Source organism: Peromyscus leucopus, chromosome 4, assembly GCF_004664715.2.
Source record: "Peromyscus leucopus breed LL Stock chromosome 4, UCI_PerLeu_2.1, whole genome shotgun sequence".
Classification (NCBI taxonomy): Eukaryota; Metazoa; Chordata; class Mammalia; order Rodentia; family Cricetidae; genus Peromyscus; species Peromyscus leucopus.
Genome location: NC_051066.1, coordinates 103,541,684 through 103,565,222, shown reverse-complemented (window position 1 = coordinate 103,565,222; position 23,539 = coordinate 103,541,684). Strand labels below are relative to the sequence as shown.

The 23,539-nt window shown below is 53.3% G+C and overlaps 1 protein-coding gene across 6 annotated transcripts in view; it reads left to right on the top strand.

Moving 5' to 3' along the window:
- Window positions 1-23,539, top strand: part of Kcnip3 (potassium voltage-gated channel interacting protein 3) — a 72,991-nt gene that overhangs the window by 2,230 nt on the left and 47,222 nt on the right. For all 6 annotated transcript variants that reach the window (XM_028892742.2, XM_028892744.2, XM_028892745.2 and 3 more), the window contains exon 2: window positions 8,521-8,686. In XM_028892742.2, coding sequence (XP_028748575.1) covers window positions 8,521-8,686 — 166 coding nt within the window. The remainder of the gene's footprint in view (window positions 1-8,520; window positions 8,687-23,539) is intronic.

The following is a 23,539-nucleotide window of genomic DNA, read 5'->3' as shown; positions in this document are numbered from 1 at the left end:
GCCATTGTGACCTGTACTATGCCCCAAATTGGCTCCTGGGAACCCATGTAGCTCATCATCTCATGCCTGCCCCTGGATTCCTATGCATAACCTGGTCCACAGAGATGGTGGTCCTGGGTGAAGTGGGCACTGACCACAATGCCAAGCCTCCTGAGCCAAACCCTGGGTCAGGCGGAGTGAGCCAACAGCATCCAGGTTCTGAGGTGGCAAGGTGTCCGTCCTCATAGAACACTTTGGCCCTGGGCGCCTCTCCAGCATCTTGCAAGATGGGCTTTGATTTGTCCTGTTTGAAAAGGACAATCACTGGGAACCCAGAGAGGGTAGGGAGGAAGTAGCCCTGAAGGGCTGTCCTTCCCTCTAAGCCAATGTCCTCAGGCAGCCCAGCAAGTAGTTCTTGGTATTGTTCTTACTCGACAGGGGAGGAACAGAGGCGGGTCCTAGCCTGTAGTTCATGTTGGAACTGGATTCGAACTCTGTCTGCCACAGCACATGCCCTAAGCACTGAGTGGGAGTGGGAGGCAGGAAAAGACTCCAGGGGAGAGGGGCGCGCCTTTATCCAAGCAGCCAGTGAGGTTGACTCTAGGGTTTGTGACCTGTCTGTACCCTTAGCCTGCTACTTAGTGGCACAAGTTCGACTCTGCCCTAGCCATGACCCACACCTGCATGAGCCCCTCCCTCCCCTTTCAGCACTGTGGATCCAGATGTGTGACTGAAAGAACCCAAGCTCCCCTCCCTCCTTTCTTTTCTGTTTCTTATAGCCCAAGGGGGCTTTGCTGTGTGCCAGAGGATGACCTTGAACTCCTGATCCCCTGCCTCTCCCTCCTGAGCAGTGGGATTGCAGATGTGCGCCACTGTACCCAGTTCACACAGGGGCGAAGACCCAGGGCTTCATCCACACCAGGCTAAGCATTCTAGCAATTTAGCTCACCTCAGCCCAGTCCCCGTCCCTTATCCTCACCTTCCTCAAAAGTGGAGAGCTGTTCAGCTCACTCGGGCTGGCTTTAGGGGCACCCTCTGCTCCCTCGGCCCCCTGGCCCTCACTGGGATTCTCAGGAGCAGTTGCAGGCTCCCAGATATGGCTTCTGTGAGGGCTTCCAAGGCAGAGGAGGAGGAGGGGAAGAGTTTCTGCCCTGACCAGCCCTGCCCGGTCGTCGGGAAGTGCGCACAGTGTGGGTGACTCAGAGTGCTCCCCCAGCTCCCAGCCCCAGATGACTGATGTTCCCCCCCCCCTTGAACAGGTGCATCTGTCAGCTGTGATCAGCCCACACCCCAGAACACCACAGAGCAGCCACGTGACAGTGCCAGAGCTGGAGCGCATGGGGGGGGGCAGGGGAGCTGGCAAGGCCGGGGCCGGCCGAGAGGGACCTGTCCCTCCGCTCTCCCACCCCTGGCCTGTCACAGCACTCTGCCCAGCTGCCCTTCCATCAGGCTTGGGCTCCACTCACACTCCGTGAGGCAGGATGGAGACACTAGACAGAAGGCATCATCTCCCGCCCTGTCACCCCTGCCTTTCCCTGCCCCTAGCCTATGGGTGACTTCTGGGACAAAGAGGAGATCCTTTCCCCTGGTGCCATGCCCATGCCAGGCCTTGTGGTAAAAGCCTCTCTCCAGACAGGCTCTCAGGGCAGTGGTCCCGGGCAACTCAGTTCTAGCTAGGGCTCCGTCCCCATGCCACTGAAGCAAACTTCCTCTTCTCTGGGCCTCCAACTTCCCGCTGGGAACTAGGCTATGCCCATAGACACTGCCTGGGCCCAGATGGGCTCAGGCCCTTGTGTTGTCCAATGGGCAACTGGAAATACATACTGCAACTCTGCCCAATGTCCCGTAAGTATATAGAAAAGCCACTGGCCAGTCAGCACCGATCCTCACTATTTGGTACTAGAGAGTCCTGGCTGCAGAGGAAGTGGCTTGGTGAGGGCTCAGGGCTGCCCCTGGGGTCTGTGAGCCCTGGCTCTGTATCAGATGGGCCTGGGATCAGCTCTAGCTCCTTCATATATCTGCTGTGTGATCACAGACAAGTTACTTAGCCCCTCTGTGCCACAGTTCTCATATCACCAATCTCCTAGACGGATAAAATCTTTTACTAACACATGTAGCCTGGACCTTGCCTATCTGGTTGCTGGAGTTTAACCTAAGAAGGCATCCTGACTGAGACGGGTTACCAATGAGCAGCTTAAGTCAACCCGAGTTAATGGAGTGTCCTCATGGTCAAGGACGGGGGAGCTCTTGTCCTGGCAAGTTAGCAGGTACCAGACACAAGGCCAGGACAGCTCAGTTCTGTCCTCTGCTGCTGCAGCAGCACCTTGAATCTAAGGCCCGGGGATCTGTACATACACATGTGTGCACATGTGCAGGTATGTACCTCCCAGGATGTGTGTGTACGCTCCCACCTACAGGGCCATGTGACTGTCTCAGCCTCCCCTGCCAGGATGAACTACCTGGCTCACATCTGTCTGTGCCCAGGAGTGGGCGGAGAGCTTAGGCTCTCAGAGCTTCCCAGTCCCGGGGGGCCTGCATGACACATCACCCACCACTGCTTGCTGCCATCTGTCCCATTCGATGGAAATAGAGCAAACAACCAGTGGATGCTGGGTGAGCCAGCATGCATTCTAGGCAGTCCCTCTAAAAGGAGGGGTGCAGGCTCACCCCACACCTGTCTCAGACCCTGGCCTCGGGACGGTCTTCATGGAAAGGAAGGGGGTCGAGAATCTGGACACCCATCCCCTGTCAAGGCCCAGGAATTTCTGTCTGGTGGAATGAGTACTCCAACCCTTAGCTGTACTTCTAATTTACAGAGTAGAGGTTTGGGGGTTTGGGTTGTTTGGTTTTTAATAAAAACGAGCAGCCAGTCGATGCGGTCCCCAGGCAGCAGACCCCTCCTGACCAGGCAGGCATGGTCACTTAGCTCTCCAGGCACAATGTTCCTGAGTTTAGGTTTTGGGGGTTGCTCTTTGCTGCCCTGCACAAGCAACACAGCCCCTAATTCGGACCCAGGAAGACAGTGGTATTTGCCACGGTGGGGTGGGGAGGCTTGTTTGTGTGCATTACCTCACCTATATTTCTTCCGGGAAGGCATACCGTGATCCCTATCTGCAGATGAAGAAACCGAGGCTTAGGGTACTTGGTCCAGGATCACCCAGTGAGGACATGGGGGCCCAGCATCCAAGTCTCTGGCTGACTGGCCATGGGCCTCTTCCATCTGCATTCTGCTCCCTGAAATAACTCCAGCCTGTCCCCGATCCCCTCACCTGCCCAAAGCAAGGTGTGGCCTCTGCACCAGCATCCAGTGCGTCCTGGTTGCTTTTAGAAAACTTCTCACTGCTCTTTCCACCCATGAGGCAGTGAGCTTGCTTTTGTGGTGTGTGTGTGTGTGTGTGTGTGTGTGTGTGTGTGTGTGTGTGTGTGAATGCACTTTGCATGCACATTTATGCCTAAGATATACCTCTGGAGAACTGCTAGATATTGTAATAGAAATGTGTCAGAACTCTCCACAGCCTTTAGATATGCAGCATTTGGCTAGCCTATGCCCACTGGATGCCTCTACCAATCCTTCCAGGCTGATATTTGGGGTTCTCTGGGGCCAGGGACTATACTAGCTGCCAAGTTCTCACCTTTGGGCACCCCAATAGTCTGACTCCATCTTCTTGTTAGACAGACCCTCACAGGAGAAGGTGTTCCCTGAAAATCATAAGCAGTGTGCAGGGCAGCTGCCCCATGGGCACCATAGCTTTCAGGGAACCTGTGTGGGGTGAGGACCCACATAGTAGGGTATTGGGGTCAAGGGGCTGATGTGGCGAGATCTAGTGCCTAGCTGGACCACCATCAGGGTAGATAACGGCATGAGGGGCATACTGCTCCCTCTGTCTCCATGGGAACAGGTTTCTGATCCTAAAATCACTGTCCACACCTCAGCACATCCTAAACATCTGGCATTCACCTCTCCACTCCATCCCACATGCACAGGTACACAGGTCAGGGTACCATCTTTGGAAGTCATCTCTTTTCTTTACCAAATCCCCAGGACTGGCCACAAGTGCGTCCACCACTAAGCTGTCTCATCAGCAAAGGAAGCTTTTACTGAGCTAAGTACAGTGAGAAAGGACAGAGACCCCACGTCCACTTTTCCTAGAGAAAACTGCCACAATACCATGTTGGGCCTGGTGGCACATGTCTACGATCTCGGTACCTGGGGGGTAGAAGCAGAAGGATCAGGAGTGAACCGTGACTTTGATGCCAGCCTGAGACCCTGACTTAAAAAAAAAAAAAAAAAAAGCAAAACAAAGAAAAAAAACTAGTACAAGCTGGGTGTATATCAAAGGCTTTAATCCTCAAGAGGCAGAGGCAGGTGAATCGGTGAATTTGGGGCTAGCCAGGTCTAAATAGTGAGACCCTATTTAAAAAAAAACCCAACTAGCATAATATCCTACCCGTGATATGGACATCACTGCCATCAAGGTACACAACCACGCAACAAGGCAGCTCTGTCCCCAGAGGTCCTTCTGGTTTACCTTTTTGTGACCACACTTTTCTTCCCCCCTGCCCTTCCCCATCCGATTCTTGGCCTTTTAATCTGCTCTCCATTGCTAACAGACTGTCACTTCAGAACGCTATGTAAATAGACTCACGCGGCATGTGACCTTTCAGGATTGGCTTTTTTTGTTTAGCTTAATTCTGAGTCTTCATCCGAGTTGTGATGAGTGTCCAGGTCCTCTCTTCCCAAGGTTTGGAATTTCTGGGACAGCTCTAGCACCTTGGTTTCTTCGTGCCTCCACTGAGGGACATCTGGCTGCTTCCAATTTGGGGCTCTTACAAATAAAACTACCATGAATATTCAGTTAGAAGTTTTTGTTTGAACATAAATTTTCAACCACCTGGGACAAACACCCAAGCGTGTAATTGCCAGGCTATGTGTTCGCTCCGTTGGCCAAGGACCTTCGAGCTGTTCTCCAGAGCGGCTGAAGCATTCTGTTTTCCCAGCGGCCAGGCCGCAGCGGCCCAGGTCCCCATCTGCACCGCTCTGGATGTGGTCACTATTCTTTTATTTCAGGCATGATTTTTTTAATGTGTTTGTGTGTGTGTGTGTGTGTGTGTGTGTGTGTGTGTGTGTGTGTGTGTAAGTAGGTGTCAGAGGACAATCTGTGGAGTCTGTTCTCTCCTTTGTGTGGGTTGTAGGAATCGAACTCGGGGCGTCGGGCTTGTGCTATAGGTACTGGAGCCACTGAGCTGTCCCGCTGGCTCTCCTGGTGGTTTTCAATGGGCATGTCCCTGGCGGCAGAAGATGGCGTTCCCCAGGGGCTATGTGCCATCTCTGTTCCCTTTGGTGACATGTCTGTGCATTTTTCTTCTGGATGGATTGTCTTTTACAGTGGAGTTTATAAAGTGAAGGGCTCCAGGTACCAGGACCTATGACAGAAAGAGCAGTTTACACAGGTGTACACACACACACACACACACACACACACACACACACACACACACACACAGGAGTCATCTCAGAGCTGACCTTTCTGGAGTGACCTGAGAAGGCAGAATAATAAGCTATAGTCCATATATATTCTGTTGCTGCAGGGAGATGTAGCAACAGACTGAGATGGAGGCACATGGAAGTGACCTGGTTAGAACAGTGCTCCAGGGGCCTGACCCCTGAGTGTGGCCTTGAGCATCCAGGGGACAAGTGTCCAGTGCAGGGATCCGCAGATGCCCAGGCAGAGCTGTGGAGAGAGGCAATCTGTGAGGAGCAGAGTGAGCCGGGGGCAGGCACGTGACACGGTTTGATTTGTAGAGTGACAGGAAGCCATCAGGGACTCCAAGCGGAGGGGGGGGCAAACAGATGTTTCACTTCTGCCTCACTGTCCTCACTGACCCAGCAGCCCTCACTCTGTCCCCTCCCCTCACAGAAGTCTGGACAGGTGAGGGGACAGTGGGGTCACCTCCCTCCCCTCAATGCCTTTGAGCCTGGGAGGCAAGAAGAGGGTGTCAGAAGAGCTATTTAACATTCATTCCTGGGCAGCTCAATCAGACCCTCTCCCAGACAGACAAGTGTCAAATATTCATGAGGATGACCCGTGCTCACCCCTCCCTGATCCTGGCTCCCTCACAGTGTGCTGGGCCCAGGCCACAGGCTTGACTCCTCTGTGGGGAGGTATGGACAGGCTGGCTCCATTCCTCTGCTCTTCCTTCTCTTCAGAGATCTCTGCTACCTCAAGAAGGGAAACTGTCACAGCCTTTGTCCAGAGAGGCTCAAAGAAAGAATTCTGGCCACCCATCCAGAGAGAGGAATCCAGTCCAGGTGTCCAGACATCACTCTGACTCTCTGCCAGGGAGAAATATGGCACCATGACCCCCTAGCCCAGGGCGTTCTTTTGGAGACTATAGATCTGATTAGGGAGCTTGGGGAGCCAAACCTTCTGAAATCTCTCCGGGGACCTAGTCCCATGAACCTTTGGAAGCCCGTGGCCAAGATTACCCAAACTTTGGAGTCAGAATGCCATGTTACAGTGTGGTATGTCCCCACACTCCTCGTGGATTAGTTTTCTTGCCTGTAAAAATGTGGCGCGAAGCCGGGCATTGGTGGCGCACGCCTTTAATCTCAGCACTCGGGAGGCAGAGCCAGGCAGATCTCTGTGAGTTCGAGGCCAGCCTGGGCTACCAAGTGAGCTCCAGGAAAGGTGCAAAGCTACACAGAGAAACCCTGTCTCGAAAAACCAAAAAAAAAAAAAAAAAAAGAAGAAAAAAATGTGGCGCGAGCCACCTGTCCGGGTTGTGACGACAAGATGACTTGAGCTCAGCCCAGCATGCACTGAGGGGTCTCAGCCTGCCCTATGGGAGAAATCCCAGGGTCCACCACACCTATCTAGGATTTGAGAGAAAAATCTACAGGTGCCAGCGCTTCAGGTGGGGGTAGGGGTGGGTGGGGGTGGGCTTATAACGAGTAAGAGTAACCCTGTTAGCGGTTTTGAGGATCTCAGTTTCTTTTCCCCTCCCCAGTGCAGAGTCCTCAGCAGTGAATTCATGAAATAATGAAACACCAGCTGCCCGACCCACCCTGCCCCCGCTCCTTGACCAACATACCGATTTTATTCATCGAGGCCATTTCTCTCCTGAATGAGATATTTAATAATGTAGAAGGTGCCTCTGACCCAGCCAGGGCATGGTGTGTGTGAGCACGTGCCTGCGTGTGGGTCTGTGTATGCGTCCATGAGTACATAGACGTGTGTTTGAATATGCAAGTGTGTAAGCACAATATGTGTAGGGAGATGCCTCCTTGCACATCGCTGGCACCCCCTTCCCTTCACACCAATGTTCCTCACTGCCAAGTGAGCCTTGGAGAAGGGGAGGAATGTCAGGGTATTGCTGAGGGTATGATACTGCTATGAGCCAAGACCGTACCTGTCCCACTGCAGGAGATAGGGCATAGACAAAGCAAAGCAGACACCCAGAGGGGCTGTCATGGCTGCCACCTGCCACCACTAGGGACTGATGATGACAGACAGTTGAACAGCCAGGACTGAAAGGCAGTATTGCTCTAGGCGAAGAAATGTCTCTGCTCTGAATCCTCCACAGTGGCTCCAGGCTGACCTTTTCTGATTCACGCCTATTCAAATTCAGTTCCCACTATCTCTCAACAACCCCTAGAGCCCCCTAATTGGCTGGCCAGACAGCCGGCCATGGGCATGCTTCTTTAGGTCATCGAGTTTGGTGGGTGTTCCAGGTGGTCACACAGGTTTTTATCTACCCTCAGCTCATTTCCAGGTGAAAACTCAGGCCCCCGAAAGGCCCTTTGCTAGGAGAAAGGGAGTGCACCCACCTCACTGTGGCTCCTGTGTGAACCTGCTCTCTTCTCTAAGGAACTATTCAGCTCTGGCAGCCTAGCTTGTGGAGGGCCGAGCTTAAGATGAACAAGTCTGAGCTCACTTCTCTGGAACCTTCTCCTGGGGACCCACCCTATGCCAGAGCCTGAGTGCAGAATGGAAAGAAACCATGAAGCGATGGTGGGCAACAGAGCGTCTTTTCTCTTCTTCTTTCTCTTCTCTGTGTAGTGTGTATGTGTGTGTATGTATGTGTATGTGTGTGTATGTGTATGTGTTTGTATGTATGTGTATGTGTGTGTGTATGTGTATGTGTATGTGTGTGTATGTGTGTATGTGTGTATATGTGTGTGTATGTGTGTATGTGTGTGTATGTGTATGTGTGTGTATATGTGTGTATGTGTATGTGTGGTGTGTGTATGTGTGTATGTGTGTGTTGTGTGTATGTGTGTGTATGTGTTGTGTGTGTTATTGTGTGTATGTGTGTATGTGTGTGTATGTGTATGTGTGTGTGTGTGTGTATGTGTTGTGTGTGTGTGTGTGTGTGTAGGGGGTCCTCCAACCAGCACTGCTGTGGCCCCCACTGCCCGTAGCCCCGGCTCCAGATGGGGTTAGGCCTGGCCTCCCCCAGGATATCAGAGTGGGCTACAGGATCTTCTGGGGTCCCCACGGGGAGCCTGCATTAACCCCTCCACGTCTCTTCCCTCCGCAGGAAGCAGTGAAGGCGTCAGATGGCAGCCTCCTTGGAGACCCCGGGCGCATACCGCTGAGCAAAAAGGAAGGCATCACGTGGCAGAGGCCACGGTTCACCCGCCAGGCCCTGATGCGTTGCTGCTTAATCAAGTGGATCCTGTCCAGTGCTGCCCCACAAGGCTCAGGTAGGACAAGCATGACGGATCCAGAGAGAGAGGGTATATAGATCGCTCTGAGTTCCCGTCCTTCCTGAGGCCGCAGAGGCCACCTTGGACCGTACCGCCTCCACCTCTGTTGGGAAATAGTGTCTCTGTTCATTCAAATCCTCTTCTCACCGATGCCTTGTTTTGCACAGAACTGAGCTCTAGTGCGGGACTGTAGTGCGGAACCACAGCACATGGAGACTGAGGGCTGGGATCATACACAGGTTTTCCACAGAGTGGCTGGAATATGGAGGCAGGCTGGAGGCTATGAAGCCGGGCTCTGCCTCACCCAGCACTCACCCGTGGAGCTGGCTTGAACATATCACACGCCCTTTCTAAGTTCTCTACCTGTGGGTGGCTCTGGACCCACCCACAGGGCAGAGCTGTAAAATACCTTAATCTAGTTGTTCCTGGTTCTTGCCCCATGCACCCAGAAACTGCAGTTGGCATTCTGGAGTGTTCATGGTATGGGGATGGGGTTGGGGTTGGCAGCAAGAACTGTACTGTGCTTATTCACGGCTATTTGGGGTATTTGCCAGGAGTGATAGTATAGAAAATGTAGAGACAATCTCACAGGGCCCCTGCAGTCTCTTGTACACATACACTCACACCTTTGCACACGTGAGTGTGCATACACAAGTGTGTACATGCACCATGCAAGTGGAAGTGCAGCCCCATACCAGCATGCCAGGATCAGTTGCAAGGTCCCTCCCCATACCACATATGTATTTGATGGCGCAGATGCGTGTGTGAGAGTCTGTCACTGGGACAAGGTGCGTGCTTGGCCAGGAGACCTGCTTTACGTTTCCTTAAAGAACTCAACTAGTTCTCTTGCTGTGTGATAGTCCAGGGAGCCTCAGTCTCTTTGTCAGACAATGGGCACAGTCCGTGTTCCTAGCCTCCCAGGTTGGCTGGTGCTCACGAGGCTAGAAGGAGGTAGCAAGCACAGTGGCCTGCACATGCATCTGCATGGGGGAACAGGGCTGCTGCGTCCCAAGACTCCATCTTTATCTGCAAAGCCCACCCCAAGTAGCTCTTTGCTCTATTCCATTACACAAGAGCCTTTGTGTGCTTCTCTGTCACTGTTAGCTGACATTTGTCCCTGAACCTTTCCTGCAGAAGCACTAGAACATGTGGGGAGACTTCATGTCCCCCCTTAGCTGTTTTGTGGACCCGCGGGCCGCAGAATGTGTTGAGTCTACCCTCACAGTGCTGTGTGATTTGCACTGGGCTGAAGTGTTTCCCATCCTCCACCACAGTGGGCACCACCACAGTGTGGCACTTTTGTGTGGCCTCTGAGTGTGTCCAAGGGGCTCAGCTCTCCCCTAGATGGCTCATCTTTCTGTCCCCTTCAAACTCAGAGTCCCCCCACTATCTGTCATCCTGAGTGACAGCTAGAATCAAGGGCTTGCTGGAGTCCTCTGTTTTCCTTCATGATGACCTCTTCGACCCGCAGACTGGTTACTGGGCAGTAGCGGTTCTGGATGGGGCGGCACACCATCCAGATGTGCACACACCATCCAGATGTGCACACAGCATCTGTGATGGCAATGCATGATGAGTTGGGTGGAGAAAGCAAGCAGGGTGTGTCCGCGGTTACCACAGGATGGGAACAGCCACTCCAAGGGCAGGGTGGCTTCTTTTTTTTTTTTTTAAAGATTTTTTTTTTATTTAGTCCTATATGTAATTTCTAGTTTTTGGGTTTTTTGTTTTTTGTTTGTTTGTTTTGTTTTTTGAGACAGGGTTTCTCTGTGTAGTTTTGGCGCCTGTCCTGGAACTCACTCTGTAGCCAGGCTGGCCTTGAACTCACAGAGATCCACCTGGCTCTGCCTCCTGAGTGCTGGGATTAAAGGTGTGTACCACCGCCCAGCTCAGGGTGGCTTCTTAAAGGGCAGGGCCTTTTCCCAGTCACTCCCTTCAAAGGTACTCAGTAGTGGGTAGGGCCAGGACAGCATGGACCAGTCCAGCCCAGCCTGTGTTTGCATGGATGGGCATGTTTATCAGAAGTTGCTGGGCACTGAGAGGAGATATGATGGATGGGAAGCAAGCCACAGGAAGCAGGTCCTGCAGCCCATCTCTTGCTTCATTTTACTAGGAGTCCACAGGTACTAAAAGAGATTAAACGGCTCATCGGGTTCTCCAGAGATTGGAACAGGGATACCACAGACTGAGGAATCAGACCCCGTATGTCCTGCCTCCCTTGGGCGGGCCTCAGTTACTCGTCTAAACACATCCATCTGCGTCCCTTAAGGAGGACGCCATTGGTGTGTCCGCACTGGAGGTTTTCGTGCATGTGAAACGCCGTGCTCTGGTTGATGAGTCGGCTTCTCGGCTCTGGCAGCACAGAACAATAAGCGGCATTCAGGGCATCTCTGTCACATGTCCAGGGAGGCCTGCCACGGTATCCTGAGCATCGGGTGCCTGTGGCAGCCCAGTGGCCCAGACACTGTCCTTGTTGTTGGTTTTTTCCATTCAGCAGTAGGATCAGAAGAACAGATATCTGGGATGACCAAAAGTGGAGGTCAAGGCCCAGCACAGCGTCCCCAAGATTTGAGTGAGTTGGGACCTGAACACAGAATGGGCAAGACTCAGGGACCTCAAGGTGGTGGTACAAGGACTGGTCCAGTTGTGGCTGTGCCCTGAGGGGGACTGCCCAAGATGGAGTTAGGAGGGGGGACAGCAGCAGTGGTCTCTAAGATGCATGGGCCCAGAGGGTGGGGTAGGGCAGGCGGCTTGACCTCCCCACCCAGAAGCACCCATCCCCACTCCAGAGCCCCAGGGACATCTCCTCCGTGCGCCAGAACTGTGACTCTGGCCTGCTCTGTGGGTGGCCCTTCCTGGCCGAGTGCCTTCTGAGGCATGGTTTCAGGTGTAGCTGATGCCACCCACTGGACGGACCTGCTTCTCCAGTCTGCCTCCCTAGGAGGCCTGTGAGATTTGGGTTTCTTCAATTATCTGACTTAGAATAAACTCCTTCCCAGAATGCCCCGGGGTCCTGGCAGCCTGAGTTAAGCAGAAGGGCAGAGACCCTGGCTCTGGGGAAGGTCACAGCAGCTCTGGAGGAGCAGGGAACCAGTGTGTGAAGCAGCTCAGGCCCAGCGGCCCCCGTGGGAAATGCCCTCCACCCCCCCAGCCCCGTGATGAGCGGGGCTTGCTTCCCTGCCGCACAACACCGCCATTCACGGAACTGAGGACATACGCGCTCCTACCCCTCCCCTGGAGTGTAGGCCCACAGGCTCATCAGCCATTCAGGTCACAGGGTCAGTTCAGATTCAAGAGAGGACAGATGGACTCCATGCTCCTTGAGCGGCAGCACTGAGTGGCCATCTTTAATCCACTCAAATCCACTCCAGAGTCCCAGAGTTCTCAAGAGAGCAAACCAAGCCTTCACTCCTTAGAAGACTACACCCGCTTTGGAGCTACTGTGATCCCCGTCGATGAGTGTCATTGGGATTCCCAGAGAAGCCGCTGAGCTGAGACACTACCCTCCTTGCTACTCTGTGTAGCTGGCCCATACACTCTAACTGATAGGAGTATCCCAAAAGAGCCAGGTAACATCCCAGCCTCTGGGGCAACAGCCCCATGGGTATCTCCCCTTGGGGCTTCTCCCTCCAGAATCTAAATTCTCTCACCTGGAACCCAAAGAATTGGAGACAAGGGAGGTACTGAGTGGGTAGGGTGATTGAAGGACCACCTCCTGGCTTCACCTGGTCCCTGTGCCACCTTCTGGACAGAGAGGTAGATCCCGTGTGCCACCATGCCTGAATCTTGCAGCAGCTTTCAGCCATTCCTAGTCTTTAGTAGGCACCTCTGTTATTCCAGCTGTGCCAGGAGTGGCGAGAGGGGAAGAATGGAAGAGCAAACCCCTTGGCCAATGACAGTGACGTATGTGACCTCTGTGTGTGGTATGCACAGCAGCGGGAGTGCTGGAGGGTCAGTAACCAGGGGCTAGGCAACCCTAGCGAGGCTTAAGAGTGGCCCCTTGTCTACAATCGAGAGATGGCAACTGAGCTTGGCTGCCACCTGCCGGCTGGCTGGGCACATGACACCAGCTGCAGCCCCCACGGCTGCCAGGAAGAGGCAGCTCTTCTCTTGAATGCCGAGTAATGTAAGTCAAATGGGATAAATGGTACTTTGTTTATGTGCAGGTGCTGAAGTGGCTAGAAGGAGATGCCACCTGGCTCCTAGGCTGCCAGGCACCTGCCAAGCCCTGGCACCCTCTCAAGAGCATTTAGGGAGGATTCATCCCCCAAATGGGTCCTTCTCCGACCATGCCCCTTCTACCTCCCTGACACCTGACCCCATGGTTAACCACAGGCCATGATCAATGGCAAACACCCTCTCAGGCCGCCGAGATCTCCTTCCAGGCAGTGCATGAAGCCGCGTGCGAAGCAGCTGTGCACAGCATTCTCCCCACCACCACGGAGACAGGGAAGATGTCCCTTTCCACTGCCCTTGCCCTGAGGGGCTTCACTGCTTGGTGGCACCTTTCCTGCCCCTCTGCCTGTCAATCACATGTGATTTCCCTCCTTAAACAGTCTAAGAGACTCCTGTGGGAAATCGTCAAAGCGGCAGTAGGCTGAGCTGCCTGCCTACCTGTCCGCTCCACTCCCTGCATAGTCTGCCCTGGCTTCGGACCTCACCACATCAGTACACGTGGTGATAAAGAGATGCACACACAACCCACTAGGCCTGGGACTAGAGGTAGATGCCCAGTTCCTGGCGGTTAGCCAGAGCGCACGGCACCCAGGCACCTACAGTCTTCAATGCGTCTCTACAACAGCCCGGCCGCCAGCAACTAGCTGTATGCAAAGGGAAAAAAAATATTGTCAAAGAAACATGTTTTTCTGGAAAACTGAGTGCATGCCATTCTCCTGTTGGGACCTGCATGGTCCCCGAGGGTGTCACAACTTGCCTTAGACACAGTTTTTGCAGTTACTGAATATGCTGGGTCCATACACCCACCCAAGGCTAGAACTGCCTGCTGGGCCTGCTGCGAAGCCTTCGTGTGTGCTCAGTCCACAGCTCGGAGCAGCATACAGGAGCAGGTACACGACCAGTGTCACCAAATACTGCGCTTTTTTTCGCCTGGTAGAGTGTGCAACACACGACAGTTCCCCTTTCACTTTCCGGGAGGCGACTTGACTCGCCTGCATCTGTCTGTAACAGAAGCCCCGAGGAACAGTGGCTCCCTTTGAGTTCGGGAGTAACCAAAGTCAGCAAGCTTGGTTCTTCAGCCCTTCCCTGCTCAGTCGCAGTTATGACATCATCCCAGGCAACGGGAAGGAAACGTCCCGTGGAAGGAGACAGTGCTGCTGCTTGTGTCAGTAAAGTAAGACAAGCGCAGAGAGTTCTAGAAGACTGTTTGCGTTCACTGGTCAGAACTAAGACACACAGACTGCAAGGAACATGGAAGAATGGTGCTGTTGTTTTCCTATTCTGCTTTGAGATAGGATCTCAGCTATTCGGTGTTGGCCTCAAACTTGCTGTGTAGTCGGGGATGACCTTGAACTTCTGATCCTCTGGTCTCCAATTCCAGAGTGATGAGATTAAAGGTGTGAGCCACCACATCTATTTTTTTTTTTTTTCCGGTGCTGGGGATTGAACCCAGGGCTTCATGCATGCCAGTCAAGCATTCTCCTGACTGTACTACATTCCCAGGCCTAGAAGAGCAGTTTCTTACTGGGCATATGTCTCCTTCTGACAGATCCTGATGTCTATAAGCAGAAGCTCAGAGAAGGCCCCCAGAACTGTCACTCTAGATCACACAGCGCTCACAGGGCCATTTGGATGACTGGGTGCCTCCTTGGTAGCCAGAGGATCTCAGCATGTCTGGCATTTACTAGGTGCCCAGTAAAGGGAGTTAGAAGTTCCTGCTCCGGCCATGCTCTCGATCGTCCCCTGTCCTCATCACAGAGACCGCTTCCTCTCTCCATTGTCTTCCTCTCAGACACTCAGGTCGGATGGGAGCCTGGCTAGTAAGTAGAAGCCACGAGTAAAGAGGAGGCCGAAGGCTGGGGCAGGGCGGGAGCAGGCTGCCGAAAATCCCTGGGCCCGTGAGGTTCACACCCTGAGCTGCGAGTCACACTGGTGCCACCTCCTCCTAAGGTGCCAGAGCAGATGCCCACCCCCAGCCAGGCTTTCTGCAGCTGCGGACACTCTCATCTGGGCACGAGTGAGCTCCTGGGTCCTAGGGACTGAGGGGATAAAGCTCAGGTACCACGCAGGCTCAGGCTCGGGGAGACACAGCAGACCCTGGGCGAGGGCTGAAAGGCTGTTAGTCGAGGGCGCTTTCCTGAGAGCAGGAGACAGACAGCAAGAGAGGCCAAGAGATGGGCGAAGACCAACAGAGGCATTGAAAGACTGAAAGAGAGACAAGCTAGAAGTGTGTTTGTGTGTGGGGGGGGCTCCTCCCAAAAGAAGGCTGCTGAGCCGAGGGTTGGGAGAGGCAAGGAGAAACAGGCCCCGGGCAGCGCCATGTCGGGGTGTGGCGAGGGCTGCTCCCCGAGACTGCAGGAGTGTCAGCATGGCTGTAAGAAGCACCTGGGTGACCTCATCAGTTTCTTCTTCCGCTTCATCTCCGGGAACCTGGCTCGAGGTGAGGGTTGCCTTGCTGGGACAGGGAAACCAGGTGCTGGAAGATGCCATTGGGGGGGACTGGGGACCGTGGCCCCTCCTCTGGGGGCAGGGATAAAAGGACTGGGGGTGTGGAAGCAGGATCAGTCTCTGAGCCTTGGACGTCCCCATAGCGACCCCTGCCCCTCAGAGGGCCAAGCCAAGGCTCTCGGACTCCTAAGTCTGGAGCGAGATGGGCTGGCTGGGGGCGATTCTCTTCTTCCTAGTGGGTACAAACCCAAGCCTGCCTATCTGCTCTGGAGAGCCCTCCCTGCCTTGCACAAGAAGGCTCCCCTACCCTGAATGGTCCTCCGCTCCCTTCCTCCCTGAGGACTCCTCTCCCATCAGAGACAATATGGATCTGTCATGCAGAGGAGAAGAAAGGAGCCAGTGTGTGACTGTGTAGAGAAGATGTCTATCAATGACAGCCTTCTTCAGCCCCTCAGAAGCCCACTCATCTGGAAGCCTTGGCAGGAGGCAGGGGGATCCGTCCGGCCTATGTCCTAGATCCGGCCTGGGGGTGGGGGAGGTTTCAGAGTAGGCCACAGCTGTGTGGCTTCCTCTGCTTCTCATCCAGGCTTGGCAGGGCCTGCTGGCTGGCAGTGGGCACTTCCAGACCCAGAAGGGGAGGGAATCCTGCAGATGGGGACCTGAGAAACGAAATAGCGAGAGCTTCAGACCTTGAAGCTCAGCCACCCCCCAGGCTCTTTTGTCCTATCCCGTTATTGGAAGAAAAGGACCTAGGATAAAGTAGTCACATGACTCCCCAAAGAGACTTATTAAACCCATCAAACGAAGACAGGCATGTGACACACAAAGCAGCCTTCTGCTTCAGGGAGATGTCAGCGGCCTGGAGGGGTGATATGCTAGCAGCCAGCAGCCAGACTGGAGCAGTCGACCTCACTCTCTGGGGTGGACCCTGTCGCCTGCCTGTCTTCTCTCCTGCCCAGTCCGGGCACCTACATGAGAGCCAGGCACACCCAAAAGCTGTCAGGTTAACAAAGAGCATTTTATTGTTGCCGTGTGTGTGCACACACAGTCTTGCGGCTTGTGCATAAGGATCAGAGGACAACGCTGTGGAGTCAGCTCCCTCTCTCCACTTTAACCTGAGTCCCGGGGGATAGAACTCGGGAAGCCACACTCATGTGGCAAGGCTTTTACCTATAGAGATATCCCCCACCCCTGCCCACAAAGAACGTTTTAAGAACAAAGACAGGAAATGCAGTAGCTTTGCCCATCCCCCAATCTATGGGGCAATGATGGCTTAGAACACCAGAACTGAATGAAATGAAAGGACAGAAGTCTGCCACCATCGAGGGGTCCAGAGGGAGGTCAGAGTCTGGGCCAGTATAGGCAGCTCCGCGGGGCCGGGAGGCAGACCTAGGAGCCCAGGGTTAGCAAGCCTTCTGGGGAATCTTTCGATGTCTTGTCATCTGGTGGCTTTTCCTCTCCAGAAGATCTTTGGAGAGGAGGGTGGAATTAAAGATGGCAAGACCAGACTAGCCCCAGGAGAGACTCCAGGGAGCCAGGACCGGGATTGAGGGATACAATGGAAGCCACCAAGACACTGGCCATGATTCTGCTTCAGGACCTCGCTGTTCCTGCTGTCTATAGGGGCTTTGAGCTCTTGCCTGACTACACTTGGTTGGCCCCTCATCTGACATACGTGTGTGTGTGTGTGTGTGTGTGTGTGTGTGTGTGTGTGTTCGTGTCCAGAATGCATACAGTAATGCCTGCCCTATGGGAGAAGGAGGTGACCAGCTTCCTTGCCAATAGACAAGCATCTGTATGGCCTGGTAACTGGTGGTTTTGTACATTTCAATATACCAGAAGGCTCCTGGGCCCTCTCTTGTTCTCTCCTCTAGAAGTCTGTCTGTCCTTCCCTCTTTTCTTAGTGAGAGTTCAAAGTCTTATACGGTGCAAGCCACAAAAATACATGAAGTAGGATTTCAGCTGATTATGACAAGTTAACACCTGGAAGAAGCCAAGGGCCTTCCCTAGGTCAAGCCAAGGCTCAAGGAGTCTTGGTGACGTTGGCTTTTGATTATCAGCCATTTTCTATTATGAATTTCTTGTGTGCTATTATAACTTTTCCATCATTCATTGGGCACAATTTCCCCTCTACTAACGGAATATTTAGATAACCTTCTGCGCAGTAACACAGCCAAGATTCCTAATTTCAGGTCTTTCCGTCATTATCGTCATTAGCAGCATCTGGCCAGGACCATTCCCAGATGGATGAAAGTATCTTATCAGAGATACCTCTATACTCTCTAAGAACAGACTTAAGCATCCAGACTCTGTTTGAGAAGGCCTGGTGAATGTGCTAATTAAACTTAACGTTCTTCCTTTCCAAAGTCTTATCTCTAATTTTAGATCTACCTTTAACTATTAACCCAGACCTGAAGGGTTCTGCTTACAGGTCCATCAAGCTGACTCAGGCTGCCCAGCCACCGAGTGCACTCCCCCTGCCCTGCCGAAAAGCAGTAGCCAAGAGAGCTTGGACAGATAAGGGGCCAAAGGAAAACAAGGCAGTTGGGGTTTTTATTGTTGTTTTGTTTGTTTGTTTGTTTGGGGGGGCATTTCGAGACAGGGTTTCTCTGTGTAGTTTTGGTGCCTGTCCTTGATATTGCTCTGTAGACCAGACTGTCCTCGAACTCACAGAGATCTGCCTCCCGAGTGCTGGGATTAAAGGCGTGCACCACAACCACCCAGCAATAAGGCAGTTTTATTTTCACTAGTCACTGATAGACTCCTAACACTTTAACCACGTCTAAGAATATAGTTGAGCACATAAAATCCCTTGCTCAGATATTGACCGAATTTAGCCCTCAGTTGATTCTATTCCCCATTAGTCACTTCCCTTTTGGGTTGCAGGTGATGGCTGGCAGGCAGTTACTGCTCTTTTGTGTGGATCTCATTGCCACCTCCTCTTGACCCTTAGGGAATTCAAGCCTGGTGACCTTGTTCTAACCAGAGCATTGCTATTGCATGGGTATGTAACTGTAAACCTCAGAGATTTGGGGGGAACGGATGAAAAGAAAAAAGAGAATGGAAGAACTAGATGGGTAAGAACTGGAGAGGAACAAACTGAGATGGGGAAGAACAGTGAAGGGCTAGAAGAGAGACTAGAGGAACAAGACAGAGGATGAGAAAGAACCAGATGGTGAAGAACAAGATGAGAGAGAGGAGATGAGAGAGGAGCTGGATGCGAAAGAGCTAGATGGATGAGAACCTAGATGGGGCAGAACTAAGATAGAACTTAGAGGGGACAGCAGATCAATGTAGAGAGAAATCGGGCAAGAAAGGTGCTAGGTATGAGAGCAGAACTGAAGCTGTTTAGATAGAATTTTATCCCAGACCAATGCCATCCATCCGTCTCTAGAGGCAACTGTGGTGCCCTGTGGTCCTGCCTTCTAGGCGCTGAGCTGCTCCCTCTCCAGGCCATGTTGAGGGGAGTGGGTGAAACTTGGAAGAGGGATTCTGGCTTTCTTCCCCTAGGTACACAAGGGCTCTGTAGCACATGCCCTCTGGCTGGAGAGTGGCGGCAGGTATCCAGGTCATACCCATGAAAGCCAGGGTCGCCACAGCCATTGCCTTGACCCTACTCCAGGTGTGGGTCAGACCCCTCACCCTGATCTCACATCCCAAATTCCAGGGGACCCACTCAGGTCACTGAAGGTGGGGGAGAAAACAGCCCATCCTTTCCCAAGATACTCTTCTAGACTGTAAGGAGGTCCCAGAGCAGGGTGGGACCTATAGAGTCATACCTCTTGTGCTGTCCTTTGGAAAGTCCCAGTTCACAGAGGGCAAGACACAAAGAGCCCAGAGACTGAGAGAGTAACACTGTGAATCCCCCGCCCATCCCAGAGCCCCTCAAGACAAGGTGGGTGTAGGGCAGAGGCCAGGAAGGGCTGCCAGCTTAAAGCAGCAGAGGCCATCCCTGCCCCGTCACAAAGTCCATCTGGCTTGATTTATCCAAGTATCATTTTGATGTACTAAAAATATTCTCCTACAAATAGACACAAGCATATACCCAGGTTCCATTGAATTCCTAAATGAGGCTGCCAGCCGCATGACAAAGCTAATTCAAATCAGTAAGAAACCCAGGGAGGTGGGAGAGCTTCAAACACACAGAGCCCAAGCAGAACGGCTCAGTTATACCCACGTGATGGGAAACAGAGGACCAGAGGCAGCGAGCGGCCACCCGTGAGGGCACCTTCTCTGTCAGAGAAAAGAGGGGCCTTCTTAGACATGCACATCTGTGTACCAAGTCACAGCATCAGTCAGCTTTCCCTGGCAAGTCAGGCGATGCTGAAGACAGGCTGGGTGCAGGCCAGCTTAGCCTTTATTTCCACAGTTTGTGGACACAGCCCCATCTGCCAGGCCAAGCTCCAGCCTCTCACATCAGTTTCTTCATGTGAAGGATGAAATGGATGTAAGACTGAGGTCACCGGGATGGTTGTGTCAGGTGTGGGAAAGGAGCCACTCCGGGGGTGGCTTCCTGCCTGTGTCTTGTCGTTGGGCGGGCTCCTGGCCTGGCTCTGTTCTGTACTGAGGCTGGGCATTGAGCAGGCCCCTCAGTTGACTCATCGATCACGTGGACACACTCTTTGGGACCCCACCAGCATCTGCAAAGGACCACAGCAGTGGCTGGGCAGGCAGTACTGGGACCTGAGTTCATGGCCCGAGCTGAAGTTTCTTCCTTTCTGTCAGTCAAGTTAGTTCCCTTGTCTGCGACTGGCAATGTGGAGGATGACTTTTCCAAAGCCAACCAGCTGTGACTTCTCCCCATTCCACTTGCCCGGGCGCAAGGCCTCTGTGTGTGTGTGTGTGTGTGTGGGGGGGCGGGGGAAGGTTCCTGGGGGTGTTGTAGCTTCCAGACCCTCACTGGAAGGCTGCCCTCCCACCTCTCATCTCTTGGTAGCCCTGCCCCTGGCCGCTGCTGCCTGAGTTCTGGAAGCTCCTGTGTTCGATCATCGCTCTGTGGCCCTGCTAGAACTTTCTCCCAGGCTCTTTCTAGCGAGGCGGAGCCTAAAGCCCGCCCTGGGCAGTGCGGCCATCTTTCTTCAGAGAGAGGTGGTTTTCAGACTGATAAGGCTGCAATGGTTTCGGGACCCTTCCTGCTCCAACCTCTGCCCACTCTGCCTCTGCCCTCTGTGTGTCCAGATAAATGGGAAGAAAGGGAAGGGCGTGCTGGAGCCGACTGACGAGATGGGCGGGGATCCTCTACAAAGATGTGTTGGGCATCCTCACCACTTTCCCAGCCCGACTCCACCGTGGCGTGCATGGGTCTAAGCGGCCCGGGTCTCTCTGCCTCCAAGGTGAAAGGCTTTGAGGATTCTTTTATATAATAGGAAAGGGAGACCGGAACAACTTTCAGTTGTTCCAGAATGGAAAAGAACGTGTGTGGGGCTGCTCTGGGAAAAGGCAGGAGCGCTGTGGCAGAGAGGTGGCTGCAATTACTGTTGCTAGGCGGATGCTCATGGACAGGGGAGCCTGGATCCAGTTAGCCTGGACACCTCTCAGGAAAGCGCTCCCAAGCCCTTCCAGCCCCGCTTCCCCCTCCCACCACACACAACTCCTGCCAAAGGAGCTCACTTAGTAGGCATTCCTCCATCTGTCCACCAGGGGGCAGCAGAGGCCGGGGCAGCAGGCAGGTTTAACCTTTCGAAGACAGGTCTTACATAGGCTGTTCATTTCTTCTGACATATCCACTTCACACCTTAGAGGATTAAAGGCCCAGGACCTGGTATTTCTGGGCTTCTAGCTCTCTTTCAGGCTGCATCCTGCCTCCCAATTCCCTGAGCTGAGCCAAGAACAGACCAAGTGCCTCCTCCAGTTGGTCATCCACCCATCCCTAGTTATCCATGAAATCTCTGCTAGGACTCTGTGTTCCTTGGAATGGCAGTGGCCTCAACCTGCGACACTCCAGAGGCTTCAGTGGTGGGTGGGTCCTAGGATGTTGCCTTCAAAGCCTCCTTTTGTGGTACTCCCCATTCCAGTGTGAATAAGTGGGCAGGCTCAGGTGACAGAGAGGGAATGGAGCGGAAAGGGTCAGGGAGGGGGCACAGGAAAATCTACATTTACAAATCCCTCCCTGGATGCACAGACCAGGGCTCCTGACCTCCAGCCCTTATACCAAGGGGTCTCTGAAGTGAAATGTGGAGAGAAGAACAGGACTGTCCTTCAGTAGTGAACTAAATCCGTTCCCTTCCCAAGGCCCGGCTCTTGCTCTCTTTGGAAATAATGTGGAAGACAGTGAGTAACTGGGGTCTTGTTTTGTTTTGTTGTTTTGTTTTTGAGACAGTATCTCTCTATTATGTATCTCTGCCTGTCCTGGAACTCACTATATAGACCAGGCTGGCCTTGAACTCACAAAGTTCCACTTGCCTCTGCCTCCCGAGTACTGGCATGCAGCACACACCAGGTTCAAAGAAACAGTTTTAATGACTTCACGTCTCAGACAAAGGAGGCACTTTTATGGACTTTTCCAGCATGGAAGGAAATGATGAAGGGGCTTTCTGAAAGCCCAGAGACCACAGCTCAAGCCCCTTGCCTGGCTAAGACTGGTTCAGGAGATTGAAGTGAGCTCCAGGAACTGACTCAGTGACAGGCAACAGCCGGGGAGAGATGAGGGAGGCTTCCCGGCCAGGGGCTGCAGAAGACAAGCTGAGCCTCTGCAGAGCTCATGGCATTTCTAGGCTGGTGACAGCCATGGCCCCTCCCCCGCAGTCAGCATACCCACCCCACCCCATTCCCAAAAACAAAGACAGAGTGAGGACCCAGGCCTAAGCAGTGACCAGAATCACGGCAGGGATCCACTGGAACTCCGCCAGGATGGACAGGAGATAGCTGCAGATGTACTGGTAGGTTCAGCAGGGCCCAAAGCCCATGAACATGCCACACAGCCTCTGACTTTCAAGAAGGGCCCAGTGACAGGATGAATTTGCAGGAACCAAGGCACCAGCCAATAGCAGCCTAAGGTCTCTCTAAGAGCATGGGAGGATCTCAGGCCAAGGGGTGAGTTAGGGACCCAAGAAGCCATCGTCTTCTGCCCCCAACACAGAGGAAGATTCCTGGCTCTGAAACACCTCTCCTGGCTGGAGAGAGGGGCTGACCACGGTGGGAAGAGTGAGCTGGGTGCTTGCTCTGAGCCAAGAAGACACTGGTGCCCACACCCATGCCACCAGCCACCACGACTGCCACCTTCCATGGGGGGAGCTTAAGGCTTAGAGAGGAAATTGTTGATCCATCCATTCACTCATCCGTCTGTCCATCCATCCTTCCATACACACACCCATCCGTCAGTTCATCCTTCCACCTGCTCGTCTATCTTTGCGACCATGTGTCCACCCATCTATCTCTCCACTCATCTGCCTATTCACGTATCCACTCATCCATCAATCCGCCCACCCACTCACTAAATATTTGTGTAGCATCTACACAAAAGCCTGGCACAGAGTAGGACTTGAGGCTGGTTAAGAACACAGGGACCAGGGAAGCCTTTCCTTTGCTAGTTTTCACCAGACAGGTTACTTTCTCACCCCAAAATGCCTGTGGAAACCTACTGTGGTTGGGGAATTTGCTGCCAGCTGTATTGGACAGAGGCCCCCCGCCCCATCCTTTGAAACCCCCTTGGAGGAGGAAGGCAGAGGTGTTGACTTAGGTAGAGTTTATCCCTTGGCCCTCTGTGGGGATCTCAAGTCCCTATGTATTGCCCTTTGCAAGCTTCATTGATACTGGGAAATGCCCAATGGCAGCCGACTCCATCCACCCTTCCCGACTCCCGGACCTTTGTCTCAGCCCTGCAGCACCGAGAGATGCCTGAGGTTGTGTATATGTACGGGAACACCAAGGACAGTGCTCTTTCCTCTGAACAGCTCTCTCGGCCTTGGTGTCGCAGCTTGTGGCATCCAAGGGGTGCAGGTGAAAAGCTAGGGACTCCATCTCAGCACTTGGTGGGGGAGGTGAGTGTACAGTGGTGGGTGGCTGAGCTATTTCTAAACACGGATCTCACAAGGAAACTGGTTGAGGTGAGTCTGTGGGGAGACTGGAAGGCATTGTGGGCAGACTTCGCAGTGTGTGTGTGTGTGTGTGTGTGTGTGTGTGTGTGTGTGTGTACACGAGGACTGTGATATGTGCAGGTGCACTAGAACGCACACACACTCATGCTCACACTCATCACTTTCACAGGTTTGGTGATACGTGTGCCTGTGA